The sequence below is a fragment of the Orbicella franksi genome, chromosome 11 (assembly GCF_964199315.1).
Source record: "Orbicella franksi chromosome 11, jaOrbFran1.1, whole genome shotgun sequence".
Lineage (NCBI taxonomy): Eukaryota > Metazoa > Cnidaria > Anthozoa > Scleractinia > Merulinidae > Orbicella > Orbicella franksi.
The window spans coordinates 11856790-11871359 of NC_138155.1; the positions used below are offsets into that span (position 1 = coordinate 11856790).

General features: G+C 39.7%; 3 protein-coding genes across 3 annotated transcripts; 2 read left to right on the forward strand and 1 right to left on the reverse strand.

Annotated features, from left to right (window-relative positions):
- The first annotated feature begins 2235 nt into the window (after positions 1-2235).
- LOC145502811 (uncharacterized) lies at positions 2236-5584 on the forward strand. Its single transcript, XM_081482197.1, has one exon. The coding sequence runs from the start codon at positions 2393-2395 to the stop codon at positions 4100-4102; it is 1710 nt and encodes a 569-aa protein (XP_081338323.1). The 5' UTR covers positions 2236-2392; the 3' UTR covers positions 4103-5584.
- A 45-nt stretch (positions 5585-5629) lies between these two features.
- On the reverse strand, positions 5630-6520 carry LOC145502812 (uncharacterized). The gene has a single exon (XM_081482198.1). It carries the CDS (start codon positions 6500-6502, stop codon positions 5630-5632), a length of 873 nt encoding a protein of 290 aa, XP_081338324.1. The 5' UTR covers positions 6503-6520.
- Positions 6521-7274: 754 nt separating this feature from the next.
- On the forward strand, positions 7275-10070 carry LOC145460116 (uncharacterized). Its single transcript, XM_081444847.1, has one exon. It carries the CDS (start codon positions 7598-7600, stop codon positions 8630-8632), a length of 1035 nt encoding a protein of 344 aa, XP_081300973.1. The 5' UTR covers positions 7275-7597; the 3' UTR covers positions 8633-10070.
- The last annotated feature ends 4500 nt before the right edge of the window (positions 10071-14570 follow it).

Here is a 14570-nt window from a genome sequence, read left to right on the forward strand (position 1 = left end):
GTAAAAAGTAAAACACATGAGACATTTATTTTGTATGTCTCAGGGACCGGTCATTATTTATCGCCTGGGGAGTGGCGGAGGATTTTCGGCTAAAAACAGCAACATTTAGCTGATCCCCCCTTTAAATGTTATTTTATTGAAGTATCCCCCTCGTAGCTATTGATAAATTTCGTGATCCCCACTCAATGTCTTCGCACACATGTTCACCTTTCGACGCGTATATCTAGTGCTTTTAACGGTCATGTGAAAGTAATATTTCTAATCATGATGCTGACTTACAGATTAATGAAGCTCCCATGTTGCAGTTTTTTGATCCGATATCTGATCAGGATTCATAGCAGAAGTTTTAACAGGCGCCCAATTAAGCATAACAAGCGGCATAAATTTAAGAGAAACCAGAAACTGCAAGGGACCGCGAACGATAAACCCTGCCAACGTAGGATCTACAAGAGATCATATCAGCCAAAAGTTGTATAAAGACAAACAATGGACTGCAAGGCTGATACTACGTGAAAAATGTTTCGAGACACCAACATGACAAGAACCGGTAAAGCAGGATAGTGTTTGTCTTTATAAATTATAATTAAAGCGAGGCACGATTCGCCCGAACGGAAGGAGCAAGCGAACCTAGGGGGTCCGAGGGTATGCTCCCCTGGAAAATTTTGAAATTGTAGGTTTCCAAATTAAAGATGCGATTTCATGCATTTTGGGGACAAAGTGTTACGGAAAATGAGTCATTTTTTGTTTATGATCATAAAATTAGATGTAGCAAGTAGCGCTGTTTCACCTCTTTAAATACTACTTGTTTTTCTTGAAACGTCTCAGTCTGTAAGTCTTAATTTATTCTTATAGGTGTACAAAATTTTAATGACCGGAACAGGTGGCTACATTCGTCTCCTTCGCATCCACCGCGCGCCCCCCACCTTGTCCAGGCGTTTAATTCGGCGCCAAAAATAAGTCGTCCGCGTCCGGTAACTCGATCGTCGCTATGTAAGATAATAGTTGTGCTATTTTGCTCAAGAAATAGTTTCTCGTCAAATTAGACCAGGCAGTATTCAAACTGAAAGGGATAGTGGTTCTCATCCACCAATTACCAAACTGATTAAAACGGATTCTGTTTAAGAAAAGATCCATCGTCCATTTGTCGCATGCCGATTATCGGAAGGCAGTTTGAATTTTCAATGAAACGCTGTTGAAAACGGCCTTCATACTAAAAAGCGTCCGATTTTACAGTTTTTCAACTGCGAAGGGATACTCTTTATACGTACTTTCTAAATCTCTTTTGGTTTAGGCTCAAATTGTAGTTTAATCATTACTCTTCCAAAGGTCGTTTGCCGAAGTCTATGTTACAACTTCAGGAAATCAGAAAAGCGATTTTTGTCAACCCAACTTGGCCAATTTGGGCCCTGTCTTCTCTTATTCTGACCTATTGAACACGCGTTCGCTGGTATGAACAATTAATCATGTCCAGGCATTCTGTGCGATGTCTCGAGTTTTGATCCAGAAGAGACCAAAGCAACTCGAAAACTCTCTTTATATTTTTTTTCAGCTGTGAAGAAAAAGACTCTCATCGCGTCGTTTCGATAGGACAGTACGGTTTTGGATTGCCACTTGTTACCAAGCATCGATGACTGAGTTTATTCCGCGGGAAAATTCGAGACCAACCAAAGAGCCAATCAGAAGACGCTAGAAGATCTCTATAAAGTTACGCAATCGTCATGGAATTTTCTGGGTCCAGTCTTAGACGTAACTAAAGCAGGAGACAGACCGGAGACGGATTGAACGAACGATGACAGAAGTCTGTTCTGGCAGGCATTATACTTTGTACTACATTAACCGAAATTTAAAAACGTTTGCAGTGGGCCATTTCGAAAGGGCGCAAAAGTCCGTGGACTGGTTGTTGATATGTTTGAAATAGAAGGATTTTCCCCTTTATTTGTCTTTCTAGGTTAAACTAAACTAGTATTATTACAAAACTTTCATAAACTGCTTCCGTTCCAATACTGAGAAGAGCCATGCCGTTAATTCCTAGAAACGCTGCTATTTATGGAAATGTCATCCATCACTCATACAACAATTCCTCAAAGCAGGACAGATCATCATCCTTATTGGCTGAAACCTTTTCTAGCTTGTTCTGAGAATTGAATTTCTCATGCAAGTCATGATTAGGTAACTAAGCAAAAAAGTGACTGATATAATCTATTTTCTCCTTACATTAGCATTAAGTGGTGGTAATTCAGTTCAGTAAGCGTGATTGGAACAACCTCGTTTTGTCTCACGATGACGAGAGACTGAAACTCAGTACTTTCCCAGGCTGCGATCTCGCGCTTTCGCCCCAAAATTGTAGTTTTAGATCAATTTTTACGTTTTCTTTTTCTTCTCTACACCTACCATGGCCTCTTGTTCAACTTTCACTTTACAATCTGGCACTACACTTCCCGAGTTACCAGTGAAACTACGGCCATTTGAGTCCAGGGGATTTGAGGATAGTTTCTCGGCTGGTAATCTAGACACAGAATACAATGTTTGCGTCTCCACCGATCTCAAAAGCTTGGCAGCGACAGATAAAAAGCTCCTCGAGCGGGTATCCATCATTGAGGCCCAGAAGAGGATCAAGACCGCTCAGAGGGTGTTTCTCAAGGAAGAAGCTGAAAGGTTAAAGAAATCTTTTGAAGAATACAAATGCAAAGGCAAAGACGAAGGTGAGGACTCTCAAGATAGCGACTCGAGAGACGAGGAAAATGAAGTACGGTTAATGCTTCCTTTAGCATTCCTTGAAGATAAAGCAGCACTAACGCAACTCGAAGTCCGTTCTTTCGTCTTCAAAATTTGGACACGAAGAATACAGCTCACAAGAAAGGAGAATCAAGACAAGTACAAGAGTCTCCAGGATTTTCAACACGCCATTTACAACGCCCAAGAATCCATAAAACATTTCAAAGATTTTATTTACAGCCAGCGTTACAACAGAGAAGAATTGCAAGCCATGATTCCTTACCATAAGGAACACCTTCAGAAGGCTTCAACTGAAACCTTGGAGGAAAAAGAAAAAGCCAGCTTTGAAATGTTAGAAGAAGATGTTGCTATTTTCTTTTCCAACAAGGCCCGTATCTGCGCTTTGCTTGGGCTTCAACTCGACTTCCTAGATCGTCTTGACGAAATACCGCCAGAAGACCGCGACCATTTTACATTCTGCGACTGGATCGTGACTTTCTTAAACAATAACTACGAATCTGTCGACCCAGTCGACAAAAACTGTCTCACTAAAGACCTTCTTACCGCGATTGGTTTTGATCCTATGAGTTCAACCGTTGAAACCATCATGGCGCGCGCAGGAAGTACGCAACATCATATCGAAACGTGCGAAATGGCAGAACTTTTCATCCGAGATGAGTTCAAATACAATCCTTTGCTGTCTTCCATGGTTGGAAGGTTTCCTTTTCTAAGTGATTTGACAAATTCATGGTTTCAGCTCCTGGCGATTACAACCGATGAAGAACGAGAAGAAACTAATGAAGACCTCTGCCACGTCAACATCATAAACCTCGTGACAAAGGAATCCCACGCCATTACTCAGTCGATGTTCAGCGATTTGGTGTCAGAAGACGAGCAAAATGTTGTTCTATTTCATGGCACTGATCATCAAAGCGCAAGCGACATTTTATTTCGGGGAATAGATTTGTGTGCAGGACGACAGAAGCGAGATTTCAGTTGTGGATCAGGATTTTATCTAACAGACAACTTCGACGAAGCGCTGAATTGGGCAAAGAACACAACAGTAAAGCGCGCCATCTTAATTTTTCGGGTCAACCGACGCGAACATTTAGATGATGCTAGAAAACTGAACTTGCACGAAAATGGAGAAAAATGGCGTGAGATCGTGTCTTCGTTTAGATCGGGGAAAAGAACAGCGAAGACACGAAAGAGTTTAAGCGAGTATGAGTTGATTGAAGGTCCAGCAGCCACAATAACAAGAAACGAAAGTGGAGAATTGGTGATTGAACCGAAACCTTCATCAAATCAAATGTGTTTGATTTCAGAAGACTTCGCCGATACTTTTCGAGAAACCCTTCACTCAGTTATGTTTCTGGACATATGCTAAAGCGAAATAAACTAGTTTTAGGTCTAACTGACAAATAAATGCCTCTAGAACAAGATGCTTCGCGAGGAAATGGACAACGGGACTGTCTCCGGTCTAGTTAGTCGGCCGTAAAGACCGAGAATTTTAAAGTTTTGTGTACACAGTAAAAATAAAGGAACGTTAAGGCCGCACTGTGAAAGCCTTTACTGAAATCAACTTAAGAAAACTTTGTTGGAGATTCCAAGATCGCAATCACAATATGCTCAGGCTTAGCTCAGTATTGCGATGAGCATAGTTTCAGTCTGAAATTTTTCAGCTCACAAAAGCAAGTTGATTTATTTTCATGCGATCGTTGTATTTTGTTCGCTTTTTAGTTTTTTTTTCCAAAAGCTATTACTCTTGCAGCTTTGAAACCAAATGCAAGAAGCTACTATATTTTTAAAATATAGCAGTGGTCTTCGATTTTGATGTCGTACTTCTGCGAACTAGACTGAGTCGATTGCGGTAGTGACAGAATAGTTCTGTTTACTGCGCATGGAAACTGAACAGTTTATTGATAAAATTTTCAGGTTACAGAATTGAAACCTGCATTTTGCTTTTCTCAGTTGTGCATTGTGTATTTTGAACGCGTACAGAGGAGGAAAAATTTGCGCACATGCATGGTACAAATTAAACTTCCCAAGTAGCTGTAGTCAGGAGATTCATCGTTGAAAAAAGTTAATGCTCGTCACAGAGTTCTATTTTGTAGATGGTAAAAAGACGTTTCAGCTGACTCTTAAGTTCTTGATAAGTTCAACGGTACGAAATGTCCACTTGTTTAAAGTGAACATCCATTTGAGATCAGATTGCAAAAGACATCTCATTTCTGTAATATATAGGAACGAATTTTTCAGGTTTTGTTTCATTGTAGAGAATGTATAATATGTATCTTGCATGTATGATAAGTAATTTACTGTATATATCATGTTGTAACATAATTCAGTAATGCAAGCAAATGGCTAAAATGAACAGAAGAAACTAATGTAATGTAAAAACAAATGTGTGTATAGTGAGTTGCAATAAGTGATGCAATATGGCATATGGTTACTCTGCCCGTTGGTTGTACGTTTTTAAAAAGGAAAATGGTAATTGATGTATGCTAACTCGGCGAGCCTATGAGCTTTGAAAGAAGCAATCTGGAATTTATCAGTGCAAACTTCATAGTGAAGGGATGTTCATCTTACGACTGATCGGAACCGCCAGAATGGCGGATAAAGTTGAAAGACATACGCATATAATAAATCAGATTGGACTCATAAGGAAATTATTTTTACCGGCTCCAATAATTAAATGATCGTCGCTCTCAGCGCGCAGCGAAGCTACAAAGATAAAACTGACGCCCATGTGTGGTTAAGTTCGGTTTAATAGCAAAAATAAATCCTACTCAGAGAAATCTTATGTCGGGTAACACCCTGTTTTGTTAACAAAAGTAAAACAAGACTGCACATATCTGCTCAAATTAAAGACGAATCTTCCCTGATGGAATAGATTAACAATGAAAGAAAGTCATCATTTACCAAAGAAAACTACCGAGTGAAGGCTCCGATCAAATAGTTTGGCACAATCGTCGTTTCTGACACAGAGCTGATAAGTGCCATCTTTTTGCTTGGGGTATTCCAAACGTGGGTTCTTGCTGGATAATGAGGCCATTGGCCCTTCAATAAACTGATGATTCCGATTTAAGTGTCTACGGAACTTTTTATCTGGCTTTCCAGAGCGAAATTGTGACACTACTTCTTGCCATTCCTTCTTTCTCTCTGGTTTTCTGAGATCCAAACCATTGTCGTTATCACCTCCTCTCAATTCTACCTTGTTCACTCGAAAGACAAGCACGGCAGAAGTAGAATGCCCACGAGTTTTTGTCCATTTGCAAGCTTCTTCAAAGTTTTTACCGAGGTAAAACCCATCTCCACTGCTAAAGTCTTGCCATCCTTTCCCCCTTGTCAAGTCTATACCACACTCCATTATGTCTTGAGCGCCGTCATGGCTTGTTCCATGACAAAACACTTCGAAATCATCATCTTCCAGCGACAGTGGAAAACTGTCAATTGGATTTTGGGCTGTGTAACACTTCTTTGTCTGTCCATCTTTATCGACGTTCATTGTGTGGACTGCCTCGTCTCGCTGCACTCCCTCAGTAAGTACAGTGAACCATTGATTAACAATCTCTTCCTGATACGGAAAACGACTGCAGTTTGTGAATATACTTGCACTGTATCTCAGCACATATTCTGAAAAGTTAAATGTCAGATGCGAGAACAGCCCGTAGAGTTTTCTGGGCGCTGGAAACACTGATGTCTTGAAGTTCGGTTGCCCAAGCCAGTCTATAATAGTGCTAAACAGGCAATTTGTGGTTTGGTGAGAACTGCCTGCATCCATCATTTTCAGAATATTACAAATGGACCAAAACTCATCCGTCATGGTTAATGACTCAACTGTAGATGACACAGGCAGCGTCGGTTCGGCAGCCATCTTCTGTCTTGCTATGTGCACTACGAATTCAGGAGACATACTTCTTGGTAATCTTGACCTCCAACGATTCTAAGAAATCTTGCATAATTCTGCGAATTTACATATCGAGACGTTTAGGAGACTTCAAATTTCGATATTCAAGCTCTTATTGTGGTTATAACACTTGTAAATGATGCACAAGACATTGAGCTTTATCTATTGGCAGAATTGGGCTGAATTCACGGGCTGAATTAAAACCGGTATGAGAACAACACGGGTTATGTCTATTGCCAAAATTAACGGCTGCAGTGTTGGGATATTCAGTAACGACGCATCTTTATGTTTTGCAATGACTGTTTATCCGTCCTGCTCTCGGTCAAGAGGCCATTACTTTCTCAGACCAGCCTGGATAAAAGAGGGTTTTCTAGACTCTTAAAGACGAATGCTGTGAAATACGCGAAGAATTACTCTTCTGTTGATTCTAAATCATTTTCAAAGTGGAAGACAAAAGCTACATCGAAGTAAAATTTCTGCAAATAGCGGAGGAGATGAAGTTATATATTCTCCCTGCCTTGACCTGATTTTACTCTTCAAGGTATATCGTTTATCGTTGGCAGATTATTTTGTTAGATTTTCATTGGCTAATCATGCGGAGGTCGCCCTGTTTCCAAGGCAAATGTCTTGACCTGGTTCGCGTTATTCTTGCTATTCAATTTAGGACTAATTTGTTTGTAACTCGGTGAAATTCAGTTTGTAAATGTCGATTTTCTGAGAAGATTTTCGCTTTAATTTGTTATGTTAAGCGGTTCTATGTGGCTGTAAGGAGCGTAGAGCGGCCCATGTATGCCGCCTCGCACCAAATGCAAAGCGGACATTGAAGCTAGTAAAAACACATGGTAAAGATGTGTTGGCTATGAATCTTTGATGATTTTAAAGGATTGGTGGGAGGAACCGGATTACTAGACGAATTTATGAATCACGTCCACATCTACTGGCATAGAACAGAAAAGCAACGGAACATTCAAAATGCCGGAAAAAGATAGTTCGCATCTACTCCGCCGAGACACTGCTGGCATTTGCTCTTTGCTTGGACTTCGACACGACTTCCTCGATAGCCTTGACGATATACTGCCTGAACACCGCGATCATTTTACTCTTTGCGATTGGATTGTGACTTTCTTAGGCAATAACTACGAATCTATTAGCTTTTCTGACAAGAAATCTCTTAGCAAAGGCCTGCTTTCCTCGATTGGTTTTGATCCTATGAGTTCAGCCGTTGAAACAATAATGGCGCGGGCAGAATGTACGCAACATCATATCGAAGCGTGCGAAGTGGCAGAAATTTTTATCCGAGATGAGTTCAAATACAATCTTCTTCTGTATCCTCTGGTTGAAAGGTTTTCTTTTCAAAGCACTAACTTTTTAACAAAGAAATGGTTTCAGCTCCCGAGTACAGTTGACGAGAGAAGACACGAAACTAATGAAGATCTCTGCCACGTCAACATTGTAAACCTCGTGACGAAGGAATCCCACGCCTCTACTCAGTCGATGTTCAGCGACTTGGTGTCAGAAGATGAACAAAATGTTGTTCTATTTCATGGCACTGATCATCAAAGCGCAAGCGACGTTTTACTTCGGGGAATAGATTTGTGTGCAGGACGACAGAAGCGAGATTTCAGTTGTGGATCAGGATTTTATCTAACAGACAACTTCGACGAGGCGCTGAATTGGGCAAACAACACAACTGCAAAGCCTGCCATCTTAATTTTTCGGGTCAACCGACGCGAACATTTAGATGATGCTAGAAAACTGAACTTGCACGAAAATGGAGAAAAATGGCGTGAAATCGTGTCATCGTTTAGATCGGGGAAAAGAACAGCGAAGACACGAAAGAGCTTAAGCGAGTATGAGTTGATTGAAGGACCAGCAGCCACAATAACAAGAAACGAAAGTGGAGAATTGGTGATTGAGCAAAAACCTTCATCATATCAAATGTGTTTGATTTCAGACGACTTCGGGGACAAGTTCCGAGAAACTCTTCATTCAATTGTGCTTTTATGATCTGTCTTTAAATTTGCTTAGACTGAGCTTAACTAGGATTCAGAAACTGGCGGAATAAGAACTTTTCCTTCAGTTCGAAAATATTATATAATCACACATGCATCAACACGGGTGATGTACATCTAGTTTGCGTTAGAATCAAAAGCCCTGTACTGTTTTGATGAGGACATTCCCTAGATATAGTTCAAATAATTCTTTGCATAAATGGCGCCTAGATTTGAATCACAATGCATTATGTCCTTAGCCTTGTGTTAGTGTTATCAGACAAAAAATTTTTCACATGAATGCGAGGCTTAGGATATATAAGTATTGGTATTAAATTATTCAAATATCGGCGCCATTTATGCAAAGTTTTCATGTGAAATGTCATTTTTCCAATGACATCCGGGACATGTAGAGATAGGGCATCCGGGACATCCGGGTAGTATGTCGCGTCACCATGTTCACTTTGTCAAGCAAACCTGAATCAAGCTTTCTCGGTTCTTTATTTTACAATGTGACGTAAGAAAATGGTTCAAAGAGTGGAATAGAACAATTCAATCCATACGTAGTGTATTTCTGTTGCAGTTCAGTCCCTATGTCTCTTATAGAGTGATCTTTTCTGGCGATATGGTTTACATTTTTCCTCCTGCCTCCTCCACAGGCTTTTCGTACTTTTTTCGTAGCGCAAAGAGCGATTGGGAGACTGGGAGTGAGCAAAAGGGTGCGAGTGGGGGCTGGTAGCAGGTGAGGAGCGTGAGTGCAGGGTGCGATCCTCTCTTCCCCATGATTCCCTGCGCCCCTACTCACTAGTTGATCTCTATAGTTAATCATACTATCGCGCGGGTGACTGGGGACGAGGCAGTTTTTCCTTGTTAACATATGACTTGCGTAGAGAGGATATCATGCTAGTTAATCAAAGGCTCCCTTAGCCAGGTCATGGATGAATAGTTGATTTTTGCCTCTGTGGCAAAACGAGTCTTTGTGCAAAACTGTTCGTATGAAAATGGATATCACCTGTACGTTTATTCTCTTGAAAATCAAGTCATGTTCATGTGAAATGTTTTGCACGAGCATTCGTTCTAAAAAAGAGGCAAACAGCAACTTCGAAGTGGAAGTAACGTCTGCATATGAGCCAAGTGGCCCATCAGGTCGGCACTCATCCCGGTTTCTATAGCATGAAGCGACTAGGAGTATTTCTACTACCCCCGGATGGGATGCTAGTCGATCGCAGGGTTAACCCCGCAATATTAAATTTTTCAATACTTATTTATACACCTGAGTGGAAAGAGGCACTGTGAGAGTTAAGTGTCTTGCTCAAGAACAGAATACAATGTCAAGGCTGTTGCCTAAGGAAATTTTTAAGGAGCCCTTTGGGCTCCTTCCGCCAAAAGTTAGGAGCCCAAGCCACCTTTTTAGGAGCCCAGATAAAATTCTCCGTGGTCAATGCACGGGGGGAGGGGGGGGGGGTTGGGGAGTTTGAGGAAGATGAGGGGGGGGGGTTAATTGTGGAAATTTTGGGGAGGGGTCCTGGGGCAGAGATCTTCCATGAGACACTGTTATGGTCTAATATCAAATTTTATAAATAAAGCATTCAGCAAAGTGATCAGGTCATGACTGAGAAAGAATACTATTTATGGTCAAACTCAATAATTGTTGTATCCATGCAAGTGCTGCAGCTTTTTTTATAAAAATTTCTATTGCTGCTTTTGTTTTTGAGTTTTGCAATTCTATTTCAAAAAGACGAAATACGTTGTACAAATCATGAAATGCAAGCTGCAAATGAAAACAAATAAAAATGAAAGAGGCATTGGGGGGGGGGGGAGGGGGGGTTTGAATTTGGTCTCACTGAAATGTGCGTTCTTCTTCTTCCAGGGCGACTCACCTCCTTCAATTCTGAAGATTCTAGTGAGCGCATAAATAAAAAACTACAAATTAAAATAAGGGTAAAATGCTGTAATAAAAACTAAATAATATAATAGTTCCTTCCCTGGGCTTGGGACATTAGTATAAACTAAAGGTGATTTTGAGGCAGCATTACAGCAATATTGGCCACTTCTTTGGAGAAAATAAATTCTTGTATATTGGGTGGAGTCGTGACAATTCATTTGATAATTTAAAATATAGAACCCTAGTATGCAAAGAGAATTGCAATGATGTGTTCTTTCTGCTGGCTAGTTACTCGAATTATCCTTTCAGAACCTAAAGAAATTCATTCAGTACATCTAAGTGTAGTTTTCTTAAGTATCGGACAAATATTTAGACACATTTATCTTTTTTCAACTGTAAATATAATGTCAGCAGGATCATCTCTCCAATTCCAAAAATATTTGTTATCAAAGTAGTACTTTGCAACTTGGAATCAGTACGGCATCAACAGAGACACAATCCATTGGCATACATGATGTACATTTATTCAATACTGAGGTTGCAATGCATTATAGGGCGATTTTCAGATATGGCTGTTTTCGGCTGTTTTCTGAGCTGAGAGAGAGACTTTGTTGCCGTGTTTTAGCCCAGATTTCTCGTGATAAAAGCAAAACAGGACCGGAGTAGCTGTTGTTTTCCGTGTGATTTATTGTGTGAATGATTTTTTGACAGATTTCATGAGAAGATTGAAGTCAGCGGACAGAGTACATGGGAATGAAACCTCCATGTTTAGGCGCCCACTCGGGCTCCTTGAACAAAACTTTAGTCGCCTGCACTCGTAACTTAGGCGCCTCAGGCGACCGGGCGCCCGTTAGGCAGCAGCCTTGAATGTTCCCAGCCAGAGCTTGAGGCCAGACTACTTGAAATAGAAAAGAAATCCAAAAATCAAATAACAGGTTGTTTATCCAGACAGCTTATAAATTTTAAAATGGATAATAATGAATTTTGATTGGAATTGGAACATTGTTATCATATTACCTTGTACATGATGTAGTGTCAAAGAATAACAACAGTCTGTTTCAAAATGAAATTATTAAATGAGAGTTCACCACATTTACCAGTCAGTCCAAAATTGACATTATAATTATGAATATGAGTCAGCAGTGCATTTTGGGTCAAGGTAAATTGGTTATGGTCCTTGTTCAGTTAACATTATGAAACAACTGTATAACAATGATTACTATTATGCAAAAATTACAATAGATGATTTTGAAATTATTTTAGACAATCAGATTGAGAATGCCAGGACTGCCAAGAGTATTTTACCCAATTTCACTTAATTATAGTGAGACATGGATATTGGCAAAATCTTGTTTACTTTAAGCTGTCAAACATAAACAATAGCTGGTTTTCACATGACGTCACTAAAATTCGAACTACAAAACTATTGATCTTCCTGAGATTTCACTTTAATGATGTATAAGAGCAGCTGAAGACTAATATTCATACAAATTTTCGCTCCGAATGGGTTCTTGGTTTTGTGATACACTACGCTTGAATTTCTAAGCTTTTGCGTGACGCGGCATTTACATGACGACCTAGAGTGCTGTCATGCTGGTTAAAAAAGTGACTTATTTTGGGGAACTTGGCTATCTTAACAGTTCATGTCTCAGAAAAAGTAGTATTTTAATGTTTTAGAGTTCCTCGAGGGATAAATTCACGCTTTTCTCGGAAAACTCAGTGACAGATGTTTCTGTTGGTTTCCGGCCGCCATGTTGGTGCCCATACGGATGGGCACCAGCATGGCGTCTCCATACAAATCTCTATAAATTTGGGAAAAAAATTTCTCCACATATCTCGCATAAGAAAAATTGCTGTGACCAGAATTTTGGCAAGAGTCTTTGCATATTTACCTTCTTTCATTTCCCAGATTCTGGACTTTATCTATTGACCGGTTTTGATTTTTATTTTGATCTATTTTGAATTGCGTGACACTGAAAACCAGCAATTGGATTGTCACGGCTTACGGGTAAACAGGAAATCTATAAAAAAAAAAAAAATCTTCAATATTATAAGAATGATTTCAGACAGTTTTGTTTCAATCATGAACCTGAAGTGAAAGGAATGTTTTTATTTACAATTTATAAGGTTTGTCCATGGAGAGGAGGAGGGGAAATAACAAAGTTTTATACAAGGAGGCTCTGGCCCAAGGTCAAAGACCTATCCATATAACAGTGTTCTTAACAGGAAAGGCTTTCCTTTCATTTACATGTAGCTTCTAGCCTGAAACCCCTTTCACAAACCTAATGTGGCCCACTAGATCTTATTTCTGGGATAAATAATCAATTAATGTTTGAAATCCCCGTCCTATTAAGTCTTATGATACCTCCAGCCTGAAAAAGTGCACCTTTAGTCAACTGTAGGAAGAAGTCCCCCAGCTTGGTGCAATACAATAATAAGGGTACTACATATTGTAGTGCATGCAAGTAAAATAATAATTTTCTTTCTTGGAAACAAACATCACGGTATTTTATTCCTATATATCTTGGTAATTGTTTGTGCTAGTCTCGCTAGCAATGCAGTAATATTCAAAAGGATTGCGGATATGTCTCTTCTAATAGATTTTTGCAACGATTACAGAACATACTTATCCCGAACCACCCTCTTAGAGCTAATTTCCCTGAGACTAAGATGACAACATACAACTTAAGGAATAAATCTTCCGCAATGCCTGCCATTCACTCGGACCGTTTCAAGAATACATTCTTTAATAGGATAGTTTTTAAGTACAATGTAGCTTTGTAAATAGTGTACTTTTTGTATTCGATTTTTGTATTTGTTTCTATGTAAATATCTATCTTATTTAGAGACATATTGTAGCCCATTAACATTGTTATTTTTAAATGTAACATAAGATATGTAATTTTATCTTTTGAACAATAAAGACACTTTATTTATTTATTTATTTATTTATGTTGACAAGTATAAAGCATTCTCTTCTCCAGAATTCAAGTTTTGATGCAAATTTGTTTAAATCTCTCATTTCTAGGAGCAAAAAAAAAAAAAAAAAAAAAAAAAAAAAACACGCTACATCACCAGCCTCCATGCGTCCAGCTTTTTGACACAATTAGCATATCTTTCTTGCAAAAAAATATAGATCTACACAGTCTCTTGGACTTAATTTGTTCATCCATCACTGAAATATTGCAGTGTATATTTACTCAATCGCACATGTAGGTTGTCTTGTATATCATCCATGAAGAAATTTTCACTCTGGTCGAACTGCATGGAATACAAAAGAAATGTAGTGTGAACGAAAACAAACTGAAAGATAAGGCAATTCGAACTTTTTTTCCCTTAGTATTTAAAAACAAGCTTACAAATTTCGAGCTTGCGATACTAACACACACTAAACACAGGCAGAATTTCAATGTGTGCGTACAAAATAAAACAATACAGAAACAATGAAACCAAAGCCTAACAAGAATTTAAGCTTACCTTGGACTCCGCAACGAGAGAAAGCGAGTGGAAACCATCAAATTCTCTTGCCAAGAAAAAACGCTAGGAGTTTAACTTCCCCCATATGCTAATCATGATCTCACTTTCTGGCTTCGTCTTCCCGGATGTCATGTATCAATTCTTTGACCTCGCCGACCGTACTGTTGTGCACGATACATGATAGACTGCAAAACAGTCGTATTCTTTGCGAATGCGGGCGACGGTCAATATTCGAACGAAAGCGGTCTGAAGCGAATGTAAAAACGGCGAGGGAGAATGGGGAGAGACGCCTTACACGCCCGTTCCCGTAGGGCGTGTGAGGCTCGGGCGCTTCACACGCGAGGATCGCGCTTACGGCGCTTCGCGCATTCCGAAAACGTCTAAAAACGACTGTTTTGCAGTCTAGATACATGACCACAGTCATAAATACCTCTATCAGCTTTCATCTAGGCGTGAGCAAAAGCTGATAGGCAAGAAACAACATATTTGCGAGAGAAAATCACATGAAACCAAAATGGCCGACTTCAATCTTCGAGATGTCCGACAAACTCGTACCCAGGCTCTCGATTTATCGGGCAAAAATGTACGCCTT